Consider the following 18,302-nt stretch of genomic DNA (forward strand, 5'->3'; position numbering starts at 1 on the left):
TATAAAACAAATTGTAGCCTCTGACATATAACAGTACAACGTAACAAATTGGCACAAAACAGAAAGACAAAGGGTATGAGAATCTAATTTTTGCTTTGAAAAAACAAATAGGAGTTAGGTAGATCTTCATAACGAGATCAATCCTTCATTACAACAGCAAGGACTCATGCGTTTTAGTCACACAGTTAGTTTTCAGTAGCTTCATATCACAGTAAGAACAGGTCAGTCTAACCAGCGAGCCTGATGATGAAACGCTTTCCGTTTCTCTCTTCATTTATGCCTTCGTCTTTTCATGTTAACATAATACTTTTTCAAAACAAACTTCATAACCCCCAGAGCGCCACTTCCTACTCTGCATTCAATGACCTTCAAATCATTTTTTCATACTAAAATATATTATTGTATCAATTCACACTACACTATTGTACACTACAATGTGTGTAATAAATAAGCATAAAGAAATAGAAAAATAAGACACGTAAATATAAAAAGTCCTCTAAAAACTAAACAGGTACGATTTCCTCATGGAAAAGGTTTCTAATACTGCCGTTGTTGAAAACATACACAGGACACACACATATAAAAAACTAAAAACCAAACTGAAAATAATTCTGTAACACTGTAAAGGTCAAATCAACTGAAACACTTAAAACACAGGGACCACATTCACTAACGTTTGTTACCTGAAGTGCGGGTTAGCTTGCCACCATTTTGTAAAACAAGTGCACTCATCTAATAATGTCTGATGCTCCAACACAGGAAAATCCCCTTAAATACTGTAAAAACCTTTCATATTCGTCCTATTCTCTCTTTGTTCCTCTTTGTTCACGCACACACGAAGGAGTCCTTATTCATGCTATCGTCTTGTATTCCCTACTGTACTACTTTTAACCAGAGCCCTATAGTGCACTATAAAGGGAATACTGAAGGGTGCCATTTGGGACGAAAATCCAACTTAACTAGTGAAAATGAGTCCAAGCAAGTAAACAAACATTAATCAATATGGGCCTTGCCCAGAAAATACATACTGACTACATCCATTGGGTAACAAGAACACTGTTCAATGGCACTTACAGCACACAGGTCTGGTCTTGCATAAGGCTGGAGACATTGGGGCTGGATAGAGCACATATCTACACCCCTCCTGCTTCACTGATGGTCACTGATTAAAAACTAACCAAACCAACTGATAACTAGGGTTACATCCCAATAATCTCTCCTTTCTCTAAAAGTGTGCACTTGATAACTTCCCTTCAAGGACTTTGAAAGGAAATGACTGGTGTAAGAAATATTGTGGAAAATTCTATTGTCTAGCTAGCCCATGTCTCCACCAATCCAATGCTTTTAGATTTATGGGGATCAGTGAACAAGTTCACCCTTCAGGAAGAAGGATAGATTATTGGGACACAAACAAGGACAAGCATGGTTAAGAATGCTGGCTTTGAGGTTGTCACGCAACTTTTCCCTGATAGGACAGTTTAGTTATGATGTCAGACAGATATCACCCCCCCCCCCCCCCCCAATAGCCTGGTCCCAGATCTGTTTGTGCTGTTGCCAATTCCATTGCTGTCCTTGTCAAGCCAAACATGACAGTGAGTGACGAGGAGTTGACATGCTAGCACTAACAGACTGGCACTCAGGCTAACCCCTCCCACCCATACCCCCAGAATCCTCTTTTCTTCTTAATGTTAACAAACCAACTGAAAACAAAATGCTATGCTAACGTTAGCTAACACGAAGAGGATGTACAGATAGTGTGAACATAATAATACTGAAGGGTGGACAACACATGAGGCATGTCGTATCCATAGGTAAACCAGGATTACTGTAGTGCAGTTTTTTTTTAGATTTTTTTTTACAACTCAATAAAATACTGATTTTAGCAAACATCATCATTGGCAATAAAAATGTATAGAAATGTTTTTTCAACTGTACATGTTAAAAGGTTAAAACAAGAGTGGCAAAATTAGTCAAAAATAACACTGACAAACAGAAATGACCTGGGATCAGATGTCTCACTCTCAGTAACAAAATAATTGAAAGGTCAGCTGTAACTTTTATAAAAAAAATGTATAATACGTCTATAAACAAGGTAACACCGATTTTTTTTTCAGGAGAAAAAGTCCCTTCTTTTTAGTCTATCTCAGGCACACCTGGGTTTTAACACAGTAGAGGACCACAGCATCAACACGGCAGCATGTTTGTTTTATTTCTTCTTTTGACGACAACACAAGATTTTCCTCTCCTGCTATTTGACACCTAGGATTTCCATTTTTTGTCAGAGAATGTATTTTCTTCATTCACCGTTCATCTTGTCTTCCTCTGTTTCTTTCTGTCCGTTTTCCAACCCCTCTGCCGGGATGTCCTCCTTGTCCACATGCGGTTCTTTGTCCTCCGTTTCCATAGCTTCCTCTGTTACAAAGGTTTCCTTCTCTGCCACTCCTTCCTCCTCCACTTCCTCCTCTACACCTCCCATCACCTGTACCTCCATCACCTCCTCTTCCTCACACACATCATCCTGCTGAAGAGACTCCTCTTTACAAACCTCCTCCTCCTCTCTCCTCCCTTCCTTTTCCTCCACCTCCTCCTGGTCTGCCTCCTCCTCTCTCCTCTCTTCCTCCTCCTGGTGTGCCTCCTCCTCTCTCCTCCCTTCCTCTTCCTGCTTTTCTTCACACACCTGCTTCTGCAGTACCCCCTCCTCTTCCTCTCTGCTCCCTTCCTCCCCCTCCTCTTCCTCTCCGATCTCTTCCTCCTCCTCTTCCTCTCTGCTCCCTTCCTCCCCCTCCTCTTCCTCTCCGATCTCTTCCTCCTCCTCTTCCTCTCTGCTCCCTTTCTCCTCCTCTTGCCTCTCCTCCCCAAACTCCTCCACCTCGTATATCTCACTCTCCTCATCATCCTCACCCACTTGCACCACCCGTATGTCGTCCATGCTCATGGCCGCAATGCCCTCCTCTTCCTCCAGCTCCTCCTCACTCTCCCTCTCATCTGAGTCCAGTTGGGAAGGTGGGGAGGTGGGTCGGCTGTCTGACTGCTGCTCTTCTGTTTGGGGACTCATTTCGGGGCTCATCCCGAGCTGACGTCCCCCTTGCCGCCCTCCCTGGGGCTCCTTCTTGCAGTAGGAGTATCGGTGGTTCATGTGCTGGCTGTAGGAGCCAGAGTGGGAGAAACACTTGCCACACTTGTCACAGCGGTAGGGCTTCTCTCCGGAGTGCAGCCGCGTGTGTTCTATCAAGTGGTGCTTGTGTTTGAAGGCTTTGTCGCAGATGCCGCACTCATGTGGCCGTTTTCCTGAAAACAGAAACACACGAGGGTTCAGTGTTTCAATCTATTTCAAACTCATCCAGAAATTACAACAGAAATCGATCTGAAACGCATTAATCTTGATTTGCACTGTGTGTGTGAACTGCTTTTACCATTACATTAGTTCTGCACCTAGGCAGCCTCCCTGGTACCACTTCCCACAATCTACATTACACTGACCTGCCTGCAGCCTTCCTGCCTGGTATCACTTCCTACAATCTACATTACACTGACCTGCCTGCATACGTAAAACACTCCAAAAAACTCCCCTAAAAGGATTCTAGCAGGTCTGTTACAATGGTAAAATATTTCAGTAAAATAAACAAACATCATTTGGGGAGATGGAGATCAAACTAGCTGCCTGATGCTGATATGTTCTTCTGGACCTGGGTCTCATTGAACTCAGGAAGGAGGGATGAGGGCGTTTCATCCCAGAAGGCACCCTATTCCCTATATAGTGCCCTACTTTTGACCAGTGCCCTATGGCACCCTATTCCCTACATAGTGCACTACTTTAGACCATTGCCCTATGGACCCTCATCAAAAGTAGTTCACTATAAAGGGAATAGGGTGCCATTTGGGACGAAGATCAACTGGGCCCATACAACGGGCCATTAAGCACCGCTCTAGCCCCTTTCTGAAATAATTTGGACTCTGCCTGCTTGTCCTAAGCCAGGCCAGATGTGCGTCCCAAATTGCACTGTATTTCTTATAGGGCTCTGGTCGAAAGAAGTGCACTATATAGGGAATAGGTTGCCATTTAGGACACAACCCAGAGCGATTAACGCCAAATCTTGTCAAAGGAGGTTGAGCCAGTGGCCACACACATCTCATAAGCAATAATTAATGTGGTTTCAAGAGGACATTAGGTGTTTATGGGGACATTAGGTGTTTATGGGGACATTAGGCGGTTTAAGAGGACATTAGGTGTTTATGGGGACATTAGGTGTTTATGGGGACATTAGGCGGTTTAAGAGGACATTAGGTGTTTATGGGGACATTAGGTGTTTATGGGCACATTAGGCTGTTTAAGAGGACATTAGGTGGTTTAAGAGGACATTAGGTGGTTTAAGAGGACATCAGGCGGTTTAAGAGGACATTAGGCGGTTTAAGAGGACATTAGGTGGTTTAAGAGGACATTAGGCGGTTTAAGAGGACATTAGGCGGTTTAAGAGGACATTAGGCGGTTTAAGAGGACATTAGGTGGTTTAAGAGGACATTAGGTGGTTTAAGAGGACATTAGGCGGTTTAAGAGGACATTAGGTGGTTTAAGAGGACATTAGGTGGTTTAAGAGGACATTAGGCGGTTTAAGAGGACATTAGGTGGTTTAAGAGGACATTAGGCGGTTTAAGAGGACATTAGGTGGTTTAAGAGGACATTAGGTGTTTATGGGGACATTAGGTGGTTTAAGAGGACATTAGGTGGTTTAAGAGGACATTAGGCGGTTTAAGAGGGCGATATTAGGCTGTTATGCCAAATTCAGGGAAGAAGCTGCCTGGGTTCTCCATAACGAAAGCAGTAGGCAGTCACAAACTATAGGGTTCTATTCAAAGTAATTTCCGATTGAGCCAACATATTCAGCATTTACCGCAAGGGTCGGCAACAGACGGCCCGTGGACCAAAACTGGCAGGCAAATTTTTTGTGTGCCCCCCCAAAAATAATCTATATCTAGTTTTTGGTCAAAAAATACAAAAATCACCAGAAATTCAGCAAAAAAATTGTTTCATTTAGAAAATCTGTTCACCAAGTATTCCCAAGAAGAAGAAAAAAGATGTGATCGTGTCTCAATGTAATGAAGATATTTAATGATATTTTAAAATACATTATCTTTCTGGGCTAAGTTGTGGTCAATTTGCACTGTACAAATTATTATAATTATGTTCCGGCCCCCCAACTCTCCACTCTGATAAAAAATCGTCCTGAGGCTGAATCTAGTTGCCTGCCCCTTGGTTTACCGTGAATGCCGTCTCCGCTAATGCGGGAACATTGCTTTCGAATTTCAATTACGCTGAACCTATTTCCACGACACGGATTGAATAGAGCCCTTGGTCTTTTAAATGGCTGTCAATGTTATCCCCATTCATATCACGCAGGTGAAGTAACGTCTCATAGTGCTGATGAGAAGGAGTGGTATAAGGCTGAGAGCAGCTCTCATTAAAAAAGAACACAAAAATAATTCCACCACACCTGGGGCTGTACGTATCAAGCATCTCAGAGTAGCAGTGCTGATCTAGGATCCTGTCCGCGTAATCTTGTTTATTGTGATCTAAAAGGCAAAACTGATCCTAAATCAGCATTACAACTATAGCCCCGTTTATACCTGGTTCTAACATGTATCTTTTGTCCAGATCATGTCCACATTCTGATTGTGCCCACATTTTCAGACAGGTGTAGATGGTTAAAATACGCATTGTGATCTGATTGTGATCAGATCTTCCTGCCCACCTCTGGAGTTAGTCAGGCACACAGTGTGTCTGGATATTTAACAAGTGTAGACAGATCTGGACAGTGAAACCATTTACATCATAATTATTCTGCCTTCTAAATCATTGACAGGTGGCACCATTGACTTATGGCATCAGTATGTGGCTTAAAATAAATAAATAAATATTATTTGAAGAGAATAGATTAAAAAAAAATGCATACAGGAAGGAACCAGGAAATGTGGCCACAATACGGATAAGAAACACATTCTAATACCACATGTAAAGATATTTCTGAAAATGTGGGCTCAATCAGAACGTGTACAATATCAGGACACAGGACATGTTAGTGGCAGGTCCACACAAGGCTTTCTGAGACGCTTGATATATACGGCCCCTGACCCAGTCGATCCTCAGCCAGTGGCCATATTGTTTACCTGTGTGTTCGTATTTATGCCTGAGCAGTGAGCTGCTCTTCTGGAAAATCTTGTCACAGAGGTCACAGGAGTACATCCCACTCTGCAGTCGACGCATCTTCTTCTGCGGAGGGGAAGAGTCTGAGTTACCCTGCTCCTCTACCGTCGACACACCCTCTGAGCTGGTGGCAGACTTCTCCTCCTGTCCGAGAAAAATACAGATTGTTTTAGAATAACAATAATGTTATTAGGAAGAAGAAGAATTCCATCAAAAACAATAGGTTACAACTAATAATCCTATTTATTTATTTAAACACAGTGTTTCCAATGTCAAACGCCTTTATGTGAGGAGAGATCAGCTGTAAAAAGCCCAGAGGGAGTAAGAGAGATCTCTCTGCCACACCCGTCAGACACTGGCACGCGTGGCCTTTCAGACAGATGCTACGCTGTGAGCTGCTCACATGTATTAACATACAATGGAGGATTCATTCTGCTTACACACACGCACGCACGCACGCACACACACACACACACACACACACACACACACACACACACACACACACACACACACACACACACACACATATACACACACACACACACACATATACACACACACACACACACACACACACACACACACACACACACACACACACACACACACACACACACACACACACACACACACACACACACACACACATATACACACACACACACACACACAAGGCCCCCTGAGTCTTCCAGGCTGCGGCAGCTCTAATGTAGTATTAGGTAACAGGGAAGACTGGAGGGAGCCCAAACCATTGAGCCAGGACGGCTTTCTTTTCCACAGGCAGAGTAAGGATGAGTCCCAAATGCCACCCTTTTCGGGATGTAGTGCACTACTTTAGACCAGAGCCCTGTCCCAAATGCCACTCTTTTCCCTATGTAGTGCACTACTTTAGACCAGAGCCCTAAAGTAGTGCACCATTGGATACCATTGGAGATACAGCCTGACTCCTGAGGGCTGGGTTAGTCAGGTTAGTCAGTAAAGCTGAAGCAGGAAAAATAGGGGAAACTCTATCCACACTACCTATCTCTTAACATTGTCTTGTCTCGCACATAATCATGCATTCTGAATAGCTCTTTCACAAACCAACCTGGCCGCCGTTGATTCTGACGGTCTCCTGGGCTGCATCGGCCCCAGTGGCGCCGCTGCATGCTGTAGTGGTGTATGTGTAGGTGAGCTGGGGGATGAGGATGGTCCGTTTGGTGGTGCCGGTGGAGATGGCCCTGAGGCAGGGCACACCGCTGCCCTGGTTGGTGATGGCTACTAGCCGGGTGGTCATGATGTTCACCGGGCTGGGGATGGTCGTTTGGGGGGAGGAGGTGACGTAGATGGTGTTGGTGGTTCCCTGGAGCCCTGGGAGCTGGGCCTGGAGTGTCTCCTTCAGGCAGGTGAGGTTGAGGGGCTGCTCCTGTGGGACATGGGGGACCTGCGGCGGTGACTGGGGCTGCTTGGGAAGGGACAGGTCCAGGGGAAGTTCTTGAGCCTCGCGCTCCGAGTCGACCTCAGTCTTCACGATGACCAGGCCGCTGGAGGAGAGGTTTAGTGGTGAGGGGGCAGAGGCTGAGACCGAGGGGGATGTCGAGGTAGGGGAACTGTTGGGAGGTTGGGAAGATGATGTCTCCTGTGTTTGGGCTGAGGCATGCTGCTCCTCTATCTCTGTCCCGCTCTTCTCTTGGTCTAGCTGGGTCTCTGTGCTGGAATCTGAAAGTCCAGAGTCATCTGGAGAGGAACCAGGGGGTCCGACCGTGATCTGACCAGACCGCATTTTCTCAAACCACTTCTTGACCACGTCCACGGGCAGGCTGACATTGTCAGAGATCTTGGCCAGCTCTTCCTCGGTAGGCTCGGCATTTAAGGCAAAGTAGGCCTTGAGGAGCGAGAGCAGATTCTTTAGAGGGTGCTGGCCTGGTGTTATCCCTGCCTCGGCCAGGAGGGCGGCGATGGAGGGGTCGAGGGGGGCGCTGTCATCTCCCTCCCCGTTGGCAGGTTTACAATGCTGGAGCATGTGCAGTGCATCCAAATCACCAGGACAGTTGTCACACAGTAGACACCTTGTCTTGCCTGTCTGGGCCTTTGGTGTCTCAGCTTCAGTCTCTGTCTCCTCCGTCTCCATCTCTTTCTCCATCTCTGACTCGCGCTCCGAGTCGGCCGGCTCGGTCTTGTTGATGTCCTGGGGGAGTTTCTCTGTTACTTTAGAGGCTGGCTGTGTGTTTGTGGCGCTGGCAGTGTTGGTGTTGGTGGTGGGAGGGGGAGCCTCCTGCTTGAGGAGCTGAGGGGCGGTGGGCTGCTGGGCTGGGCTTGGCTCCAGGCTGTAGTTAATGATGATCTTGGTGGTACCGTCCTGGTCCACGAAGCCAGGCAGGCTGATGGCTGAGATTACCTGCTGGCCAGCCTGTGTCACAAACCCCTGCTTGGAGGTCACCAGCCCGTTGGCCGTCCCCAACACCTGACGCAGCACGTTCCCATCCATGGCCACCTTGGATATAAGAGGACCACCATAGATATAAGCTGTTATCCTCATTTTGCATCATCACACCTTAAAACTTTACTGTTGACATGCTACGTTTAGGACCATATCAACAGGGAACTTTTGGAGTAAAGAGATCTTTTAAAATGCATTGTATCCATATGTGTGGCTGAATTGTTTTTTTAAATGATCAAATTTATACAGTGCCTTGCAAAAGTATTCATCCCCCTTGGCGTTTTCCCAATTCTGTTGCATTACAACCTGTAATTTAAATAGATTTTTATTTGGATTTCAGGTAATTGACACACACAAAATAGTCCAAATTGGTGAAGTGAAAACAATGACTTGTTTCCAAAAAAAAAATCAAAGTTTTAAATGGAGAAGTGGTGCGTGCATACTGTATTCACCCCTTTGCTATGAAGCCCCAAAATATGATCTGGTTCAACCAATTACGTTCAGAAGTCACTTAATTAGTTAAATAAAGTCCACCTGTGTGCAATCTAAGTGTCACATGATCTGTCACATGATCTCAGTATATATATACCTGTTCTGAAAGGCTCCAGCGTCTGCAACACCACTAAGCAAGGGGCACCACCAAGCAAGTGGCACCATGAAGACCAAGGAGCTCTCCAAACAGGTCAGGGACAAAATTATGGAGAAGTACAGATCAGGGTTGGGTTATAAAGAAATATCTGAAACTTTGAACATTCCACGGAGCACCATTAAATCCATTACTAAAAAATGTAAAGAATATGGCACCACAACAAACCTGCCAAGAGAGGGCCGCCCACCAAAACTCACAGACCAGGTGAGGAGGGCATTAATCAGAGAGGCAACAAAGAGGCCAAAGATAAAGCTGCAAAGCTCCAAAGTGGAGAGTATCTGTCCATAGGACCACTTTAAGCTGTACACTCCACAGAACTTGGCTTTATGGAAGAGTGGCCAGAGAAAAGCCATTGCTTTAAGAAAAACATAAGCAAACATGTTTGGTGTTTGCCAAAAGGCATGTGGGAGACTCCCCAAACATATGGAAGAAGGTACTCTGGTCAGATGAGACTAAAATTGAGCTTTTTGGCCGTCAAGGAAAACGCTATGTCTGGCGCAAACCCAACACCTCTCATCACCCATGAGAACACTATCCCCACAGTAAATCATGATGGTGGCAGCATCATGCTGTGGGGATGTTTTTCATTGGCAGGGACTGGGAAACTGGTCAGAATTGAAGGAATGATGGATGGCGCTAAATACAGGGAAATTCTTGAGGGAAACCTGTTTCAGTCTTCCAGAGATTTGAGACTGGGACGGAGGTTCACCTTCCAGCAGGACAATGACCCTAAGCATACTGCTAAAGCGACACTCGAGTGGTTTAAGGGGTAACATTTAAATGTCTTGGAATGGCCTAGTCAAAGCCCAGACCTCAATCCAATTGAGAATCTGTGGTATGACTTAAAAGATTGCTGTACACCAGTGGAACCCATCCAACTTGAAGGAGTTGGAGCAGTTTTGCCTTGAAGAATGGGCAAAAATCTCAGTAGCTAGATATGCCAAGCTTATAGAGATACCCCAAGAAACTTGTAGTTGGAATTGCTGCAAAAGGTGGCTCTACAAAGTACTGACTTTGTGTGGGGGTGAATAGTTATGCAAGGTCAAGTTTTCAGTTTTTTTGTCTTATTTGTTGTTTGTTTCACAATAAAAAATATTTTGCATCTTCAAAGTGGTAGGCATGTTGTGTAAATCAAATGATACAAACCCCCCAAAAATCTATTTTAATTGCAGGTTGTAAGGCAACAAAATAGGAAAAATGTTAAGGGGGGTGAATACTTTCACAAACCACAGTAGGTTTTTATAACAATTCTAAATCAAATCAAACCTTAAGCATGTTCTGCAGGTCGCTGAGGTTAATACTGATTGGAGACATCAGACCCATGGTGGGCAGTACCACCGCCTGGACCATGCCCTGAGGCAATGCCGTGCCCTGGGGTAGCGTCACGCCACCGTTAAACACCGTCCCATTAGTCCCCGCCGCCCCATTAGGCGCCACCACCACCGGCTTGAACTCATAGTCCACAGGCTCAGATTTGATCTGAGTGTGGGGGAGCTGCTCCTGCAGGGGCTTGCTGTCTGTCTTCTCCCCCCGGAGGAGCACACAGACTGGGGCCGCGGCGGGGCCAGACGGCTGGGTCTGGCTGGGGGTCTGGTTGGAGACCTTAATGACTGGGCTGGGGTTGCCGTTGACAGGCACCATGCCAACACACTTCTTACTGCTGATGTGGGAACTGTAGGACCCTGAGTGGGAAAACCGCTTCTTACAGTTGGGGCACTCGTACGGCTTCTCTCCTGTGAAGAAAGAGATGTATATTTCTTGTAATCAAATAAAGGTATTTCTAGGAGGTTATGTTTCAAAGGGCATCCTATTACCTAGATATTGCACTACATTTGACCAGAGAACCTGTCAGAATAGGGTGCTACTATTTGGGACTCAGGTGAACCTATCGTTAACAAACAGGCTGAGGTAATAATAGCAACAGAATGACGACACATTGGCCAGGAGCACAGATTCAATAATGATCATAATCAAGACTGAAATTACAGAACTGCATATTATAAACATATCAAAGGAGAAAAGGGTAAGTTTAGTACATCTGGACCACCACTGTGAATATAGGTAAGTCACAGTATCTGCATCCCAAATGGCACCCTATTCCCTATGTAGTGCACTACTTTTGACCAGGACCCATGGTACCCTATTCCCTATGTAGTGCACTACTTTTGACCAGGGCCAATAGGGCTCTGGTCAGGAATAGGGTGCCCTTTAGCATGCAGACACTACTCACTGGGGTCACACTGGTTGAATCAATGTTATTTCCACGTCATTTCAATGAAATTACGTTGAATTGACGTCTGTGCCCAGTGGGTATGAGTCATGATGACAACGTGTGTGTGTGTGTGTGTGTGTGTGTGTGTGTGTGTGTGTGTGTGTGTGTGTGTGTGTGTGTGTGTGTGTGTGTGTGTTGCCACGGCGACCGGTGCGATGCCAATTTGACTCACCGCTGTGGATGCGAAGATGCTCCTTCAGGTGGTGCTTATATTTAAAAGCCTTGGAACACTCAGTACACTTGAACTTCCTGTTCCCCCCTGTTGTTATTGTTGTGGTGGTGGTCTGGGGTACATGACGCTGGCAGACAGACAGGACAGACAGACAGCGGTGAGTGTGTGGGATGTTTTATAACGTCAGTATCCTGTCTAAAGAGTACTCTTGTTACTGTCTGAAGGATGTGTTTTTATTCCCAGTAAAGCAGTAAAAGACATATTTGTCTTGAATTACAGACAGATTCATCAAATCACTCCATTTAAAAAACAGGCTAAAGGGAGATTTCAAATAATGCTGAAAAAAGGCAGGAAATCTGTGAGTCCTCCAACCACAGGGACATGGACATAGACAGGGACAGAAACAGAGACAGGGACAGAGAAGATACAGGTACAGGGACAGAGAAGATACAGGGACAGAGACAAGGACGAAGACAGAAACCGAGACAGGGACAGAAACAGGAACAGACACAAAGAGACAAACAGAGACAGGGAAAGACACAGAAACAAAGACAGGGACAGAGACAGGGGACATGGACAGGGAATGAGACAGGGACAGAGACAGGAACAGAGACAGGAACAGAGACAGGGGACATGGACAGAGACAGAAACCGAGACAGGGTCAGAGACAGGAACTGAGACAGGGGACATGGACAGGGACAGAGACAGGAACAGAGACAGGAACAGAGACAGGGGACATGGACAGGGGACATGGACAGAGACAGAGACAGGAACAGAGACAGGAACAGAGACAGGGGACATGGACAGGGACAGAGACAGGAACAGAGACAGGAACAGAGACAGGGGACATGGACAGAGACAGGAACAGAGACAGGAACAGAGACAGGGGACATGGACAGGGGACATGGACAGAGACAGGAACAGAGACAGGAACAGAGACCTCATTACCTCATTTGCACTCACTGTATATAGACTTTTTGTTTTCTTTTGTTCTACTGTATTATTGACTGTATGTTTTGTTTATTCCATGTGTAACTCTGTGTTGTTGTATGTGTCGAACTGCTTTGCTTTATCTTGGCCAGGTCGCAGTTGCAAATGAGAACTTGTTCTCAACTAGCCTACCTGGTTAAATAAAGGTGAACTAGCCTACCTGGTTAAATAAAGGTGAACTAGTCTACCTGGTTAAATAAAGGTGAACTAGTCTACCTGGTTAAATAAAGGTGAACTAGTCTACCTGGTTAAATAAAGGTGAAAAAATAAATAAATAAATAAATAAAGACAGGAACAGACAGAAAACGACACAGAAAATGAGACAGGAACAGGAACAGGGGACAGGGACAAAGACAGAAACCGAAACAGGGACAGAGACAGGAATAGAGACAGGGGACAGGGACAAAGACAGAAACCGAAACAGGGACAGAGACAGGAACAGAGACAGGGGACAGGGACAAAGACAGAAACCGAAACAGGGACAGAGACAGGAATAGAGACAGGGGACAGGGACAAAGACAGAAACCGAAACAGGGACAGAGACAGGAACAGAGACAGGGGACAGGGACAAAGACAGAAACCGAAACAGGGGACAGGGACAAAAACAGAGACAGGGACAGACACATTAGACAGGGACAGAGACACACACACACAGGTGCCTACCTGTACAGGATCCTTGTGTTGGTTCTTGTGTTGGGTCATATGACAGTCCAGTTGTGAACGGTAGGTGAAGGTGTAGCTGCACTGGGAGCAGCTGAAGTTGTCCTCGCTCTTCTCGTGCCGTAGCTTGATGTGGTCCTTGAGGGCCGTGCAGCGCTTGTAGCCCCGTGAGCAGTATGGACAAGTCAGGAGTTGGGAGAGGGTGTCTGGCGTGTCTGGGACAGAGGGGGGAAAATAATAGACTATGAAACAAAGAAGATATATTGGTGCCTCAAACTCAGAAGCTCTATAAGGGTCTTGATTATGAGGGTCTCAGAATATGTCCCAAATGGCACCCTATTCCCTAAATAGCACACTACTTTTATGCGCCCTGGTCCAAAGTAATGCACTACATAGGGAATAGGGTGCCATTTGGGATGCAAACAAAAACAGCAACTGTATGAGGGTCTCAATAAGTGTTGAGTTGTAAAAGGTGCAGTGATGTAGCCTACCGGTCTTCTCTGAGACCCCTCTCTCAGGCTCACTTTTCTGTTTGCCGTCCGGAGCCTTGGGGTAGATGACCGCCGTGTCTCCCTGCTGGAGCATCTCTTCTACCAGAGCATCCTTACCCCCCTCCTCTTCCTCCTCTTCCTCCTCATCCTCCTCTTCTGAGCCACACTCCTCCTTCACTGTAACACAGGAACACAAATGGTTTACAACTACATTACATGTAACAACACGTTTTTTGGGGGAGTTACAATCTCAAATATGAATGTAGAAGAACTCTATGTACATACAATATGTGTTGACAGGTATGTGGACTAAAATGTCACAGCAGTCAATAGCTAAAAACCATTAAGGCTCTAAAATTATTTCTGATCTGGAATGTAGACTGTACGTAGTCCTGTGCACATATTCCTTCCCTGAAACGACAGTCCTCTCTCCTCTTTCTGTGTGCAATGTGCCAGTAGACAGCTGGAGGGCGCCACAGGGCCTATGACCTCAACCAGCCTTCATAACCAGCCTTCCATTCACACAGCCATGAGTACAGACTACAGTACATTATAGTACAAGTCCCTGGGACAAGATCTCTCTGTCTCTCTTTCTTTCTTTCTCTCTCTCTCTCTGTCTCTCTCTCTCTGTCTCTCTCGCTGTCTCTATTTTACCCTCTCTCTCCAAGAGGGGGGCCTAGCCCGAACCATAAAAAACAGCCCCAGACCATTATTCCTCCTCCACCAAACTTTACACCACTCCAGCTGACGCTTGGCATTGTACATTGTGATCTTAGGCTTGTGTGTGGCTGCTCGGCCATGGAAACCCATTTCATGTAGCAACTGACGAGCAGTTATTGTGCTGACGTTGCTTCCAGAGGCAGTTTGGAACTTGGTAGTGAGTGTTGCAAATGAGGACAGACAATTTTTACTCGCTTCAGCACTCGCTGGTCCCATTCTGTGAGCTTGTGTGGACTACCACTTCACGGCTGAGCCGTTGTTGCTCCTAGACGTTTCCACTTCACAATAACAGCACTCACAGATGAACGGGCAGCTCTAGCAGGGTAGACATTTGACGAACTAACTTGTTGGAAAGGTGGCATCCTATTTCGGTGTCACATTGAAAGTCCCTGAGCTCTTCAGTAAGGCCATTCTACTGCCAATGTTTTCCTATGGAGATCGCATGGCTGTGTGCTCGATTTTATACACCTGTCAGCAACGGGTGTGGATGAAATAGTTGACTTCAATTGAAAGGGTGCCCGAGGGCGCCAGGCTGCCCTTCATTACGCACACCTGTCACCATCATTACGCGCAGCAGCTCTCACTGGACTCACCTGGACTCCTTCACTTTGTTGATTGCCTTCCCTATTTCTGTCTGCTCCTCAGTCTGTTCCCTGTGTCAGCATTAATGTCGTTATGTGTTCATGTCCAGACGCTGTCCTGTCCTGTTCCATGTCCGGTGCTAATTAAATGTTCACTCCCTGTACCTGCCTCGTCTACCAGCGTCGTTCCTTACAAGAAGACCGGCTATGTGCACACTGCCCACAAAATGAGGTGGAAACTGACCTGCACTTCCTAACCTCCTGCCAAATGTATGACCATATAAGAGACACATATTTCCCTCAGATTACACAAACCCACAGAGAATTTTAAAACAATCCCAATTTTGATAAACTCCCATATTTACTGGGTGAAATACCACAGTGTGACATCACAACAGCAAGATGTGTGACCTGTTGCCACAAGAAAAGGTCAACCAGTGAAGAACAAACATCATTGTAAATACAACCTATATTTATGTTTATTTATTTTCCCTTTTGTACTATAACTATTTGCACATCGTTACAACACTGTATTTATACATAATGACATTTGAAATGTCTTTATTCCTTTGAAACTTCTGTGAGTGTAATGTTTACTGTTAATTTTATTGTTTATTTCACTTTTGTTTATTATCTACTTCACTTGCTTTGGCAATGTAAACATATGTTTCCCATGCCAATAAAGCCCTTGAATTTAATTGAGAGAGACAGAGACAGAGAGACAAAACAATGTGTTTGAGTTCAAGAGAGAGAGCATATGCAAAGCATGTATTTTCTCTGTAGTTTTAATGAGATTTGGAGCCAGTAATGAGATCATCAAGATTGATTAAAAGGTGACACTAGAGAGGGATGTGACCTGAGGATACGTGTGTGTGTGTGTGTGTGTGTGTGTGTGTGTGTGTGTGTGTGTGTGTGTGTGTGTGTGTGTGTGTGTGTGTGTGTGTGTGTGTGTGTGTGTGTGTACCCGTTTTACTATACTTGTGAGTACCAGAAGTCCTCACAAGAATAGTAAACCAACTAAAAAGTGAGGACATTTTGCCAGTCCTCACTTGTAAAAAGGCTATTTCAGGGGTTAGCTTAAGGGTTAGGATTATAATTAGGGTTAGGGTTAGAATTAAGGTTAGGTTTAGTGGTTAGGAGTTTAGGTTAGGGCTTTAAATGGGAATCAATTGTTGGTTCCCAAAAAGTATATTAAGACGTGTGTGTGTGTGTGTGTGTGTGTGTGTGTGTGTGTGTGTGATGTGTGTAAGTCGCTCTGGATAAGAGCGTCTGCTAAATGACTTAAATGTAAATGTAAATGTGTGTGTGATGAGATGAGATGTGCGTGTTTGTGTGTCTGTGTGTGATGTGTGTGTGTGTGTTGTGATGTGTGTGTGTGTGAAGTGTGTATGTGTGAAGTGTGCGTGTTTGCGTGTCTGATGTGTGTTTGTGTGTATGTGTGAAGTGTGCTGTGTGTGCGTGTTTGCGTGTCTGTGTTGTGATGTGCGTGTGTTTGTGTGTATGTGTGATGTGTGCTGTGTGTGATTTGTGTGTGTGTTGTGATGTGTGTGATGTGTGCTGTGTGTTTGACCTGAGGACATACTGTCTGGTACACATTTTTGTTCTTCCCCTGTCACCACCCCTCCTCCACTGCCTCTAATTAACACCACATACTTCTCAATAGGCTCCCAAATCTGATAGAATCCAACCTACTGGCATGGATGGGTTAGGAAGGGTCACTGGATTCTTAATTGACTGACAGTCAATTAGAGATACACAGTCTGAAGAGAAGAGCTCTTATTGGTTTCCTCTGCCAGCTAGTGGAGACGAAACCATCGCTACGACGACTGAACACTTCTGCAGACAGCGAAAGCATTGCCACAGGGAATTAAGTATTTTAAACGGTGCCAGGACCTGTGCCAGCAGACCCCGCCACTTCCTGTTTAGAGAAGCCCAGAAAGGGACCGGTGCAGACTGAGAGAACCATATCATTAGACTAGAATAGAATGAGTAGAATTAGAATCCCCCATTGCCATGGTCAGAGGTTCGGGCCGGTTCTACTCATTGTATTTCTATGGGCTCTGCTGCTGAAGGCCCTCTCATAACAGGAGGGGAGGAGCCCAAGCTACAGGACTCCTGCTAACCCTCAAGTTTAACTCAACCATTTCACTTCCCATGACCTCATGCTTTACCAGCACTCCAAAACAATCCTACCTCTCGCTCTACCTCTCTCTCTGCCTCTCTCTCTACCTCTCCCCCTGCCTCTCCCTCTGCCTCTCCCCCTGCCTCTCCCTCTGCCTCTCCCCCTGCCTCTCTCTCTACCTCTCTCTGCCTCTCTCTCTGCCTCTCGTTCTACCTCTCCCTCTGCCTCTCTCTCTGCCTCTTTCTACCTCTCTCTCTGCCTCTCTCTCTATCTCTCTCTCTGCCCCTCTCTCTATCTCTCTCTCTGCCTCTCTCTCTATCTCTCTCTCTGCCTCTCTCTCTGCCTCTTTCTACCTCTCTCTATCTCTCTCTCTGCCTCTCTCTCTATCTCTCTCTCTGCCTCTCTCTCTGCCTCTCTCTCTATCTCTCTCTCTACCTCTCTCTCTGCCTCTCTCTCTGCCTCTTTCTACCTCTCTCTCTGCCTCTCTCTCTATCTCTCTCTCTGCCTCTCTCTCTGCCTCTCTCTCTATCTCTCTCTCTACCTCTCTCTCTACCTCTCTCTCTCTGCCTCTTTCTACCTCTCTCTCTCTGCCTCTTTCTACCTCTCTCTCTGCCTCTCTCTCTATCTCTCTCTCTGCCTCTCTCTCTATCTCTCTCTCTGCCTCTCTCTCTATCTCTCTCTCTGCCTCTCTCTCTATCTCTCTCTCTGCCTCTCTCTCTCTCTCTCTCTCTCTATCTCTCTCTCTGCCTCTCTCTCTACCTCTCGCTCTGCCTCTCTCTCTCTCTCTCTCTCTGCCTCTCTCTCTCTCTCTCTCTCCCTCTCTCTCCTCTCTCTATCTCTCTCTCTATCTCTCTCTCTGCCTCTCTCTCTATCTCTCTCTCTGCCTCTCTCTCTGCCTCTCTCTCTGCCTCTTTCTACCTCTCTCTCTGCCTCTCTCTCTATCTCTCTCTCTACCTCTCTCTCTCTGCCTCTTTCTACCTCTCTCTCTCTGCCTCTTTCTACCTCTCTCTCTCTGCCTCTCTCT

The 18,302-nt window shown here is 45.9% G+C and overlaps 1 protein-coding gene across 1 annotated transcript in view; it reads right to left on the reverse strand.

Moving 5' to 3' along the window:
• Nucleotides 1-1,372: 1,372 nt before the first annotated feature.
• Nucleotides 1,373-18,302, reverse strand: part of LOC115156472 (zinc finger E-box-binding homeobox 1) — a 100,563-nt gene continuing 83,633 nt past the window's right edge. The window contains exons 3-10 of the mRNA XM_029703892.1: nt 13,856-14,032; nt 13,368-13,579; nt 11,715-11,841; nt 10,537-11,003; nt 7,290-8,675; nt 6,163-6,343; nt 2,596-3,288; nt 1,373-1,377 (exon numbers count right to left, since the gene is read on the reverse strand). Coding sequence (XP_029559752.1) covers nt 1,373-1,377; nt 2,596-3,288; nt 6,163-6,343; nt 7,290-8,675; nt 10,537-11,003; nt 11,715-11,841; nt 13,368-13,579; nt 13,856-14,032 — 3,248 coding nt within the window. The remainder of the gene's footprint in view (nt 1,378-2,595; nt 3,289-6,162; nt 6,344-7,289; nt 8,676-10,536; nt 11,004-11,714; nt 11,842-13,367; nt 13,580-13,855; nt 14,033-18,302) is intronic.

The sequence above is a fragment of the Salmo trutta genome, chromosome 21 (genome assembly GCF_901001165.1).
Source record: "Salmo trutta chromosome 21, fSalTru1.1, whole genome shotgun sequence".
NCBI lineage: Eukaryota > Metazoa > Chordata > Actinopteri > Salmoniformes > Salmonidae > Salmo > Salmo trutta.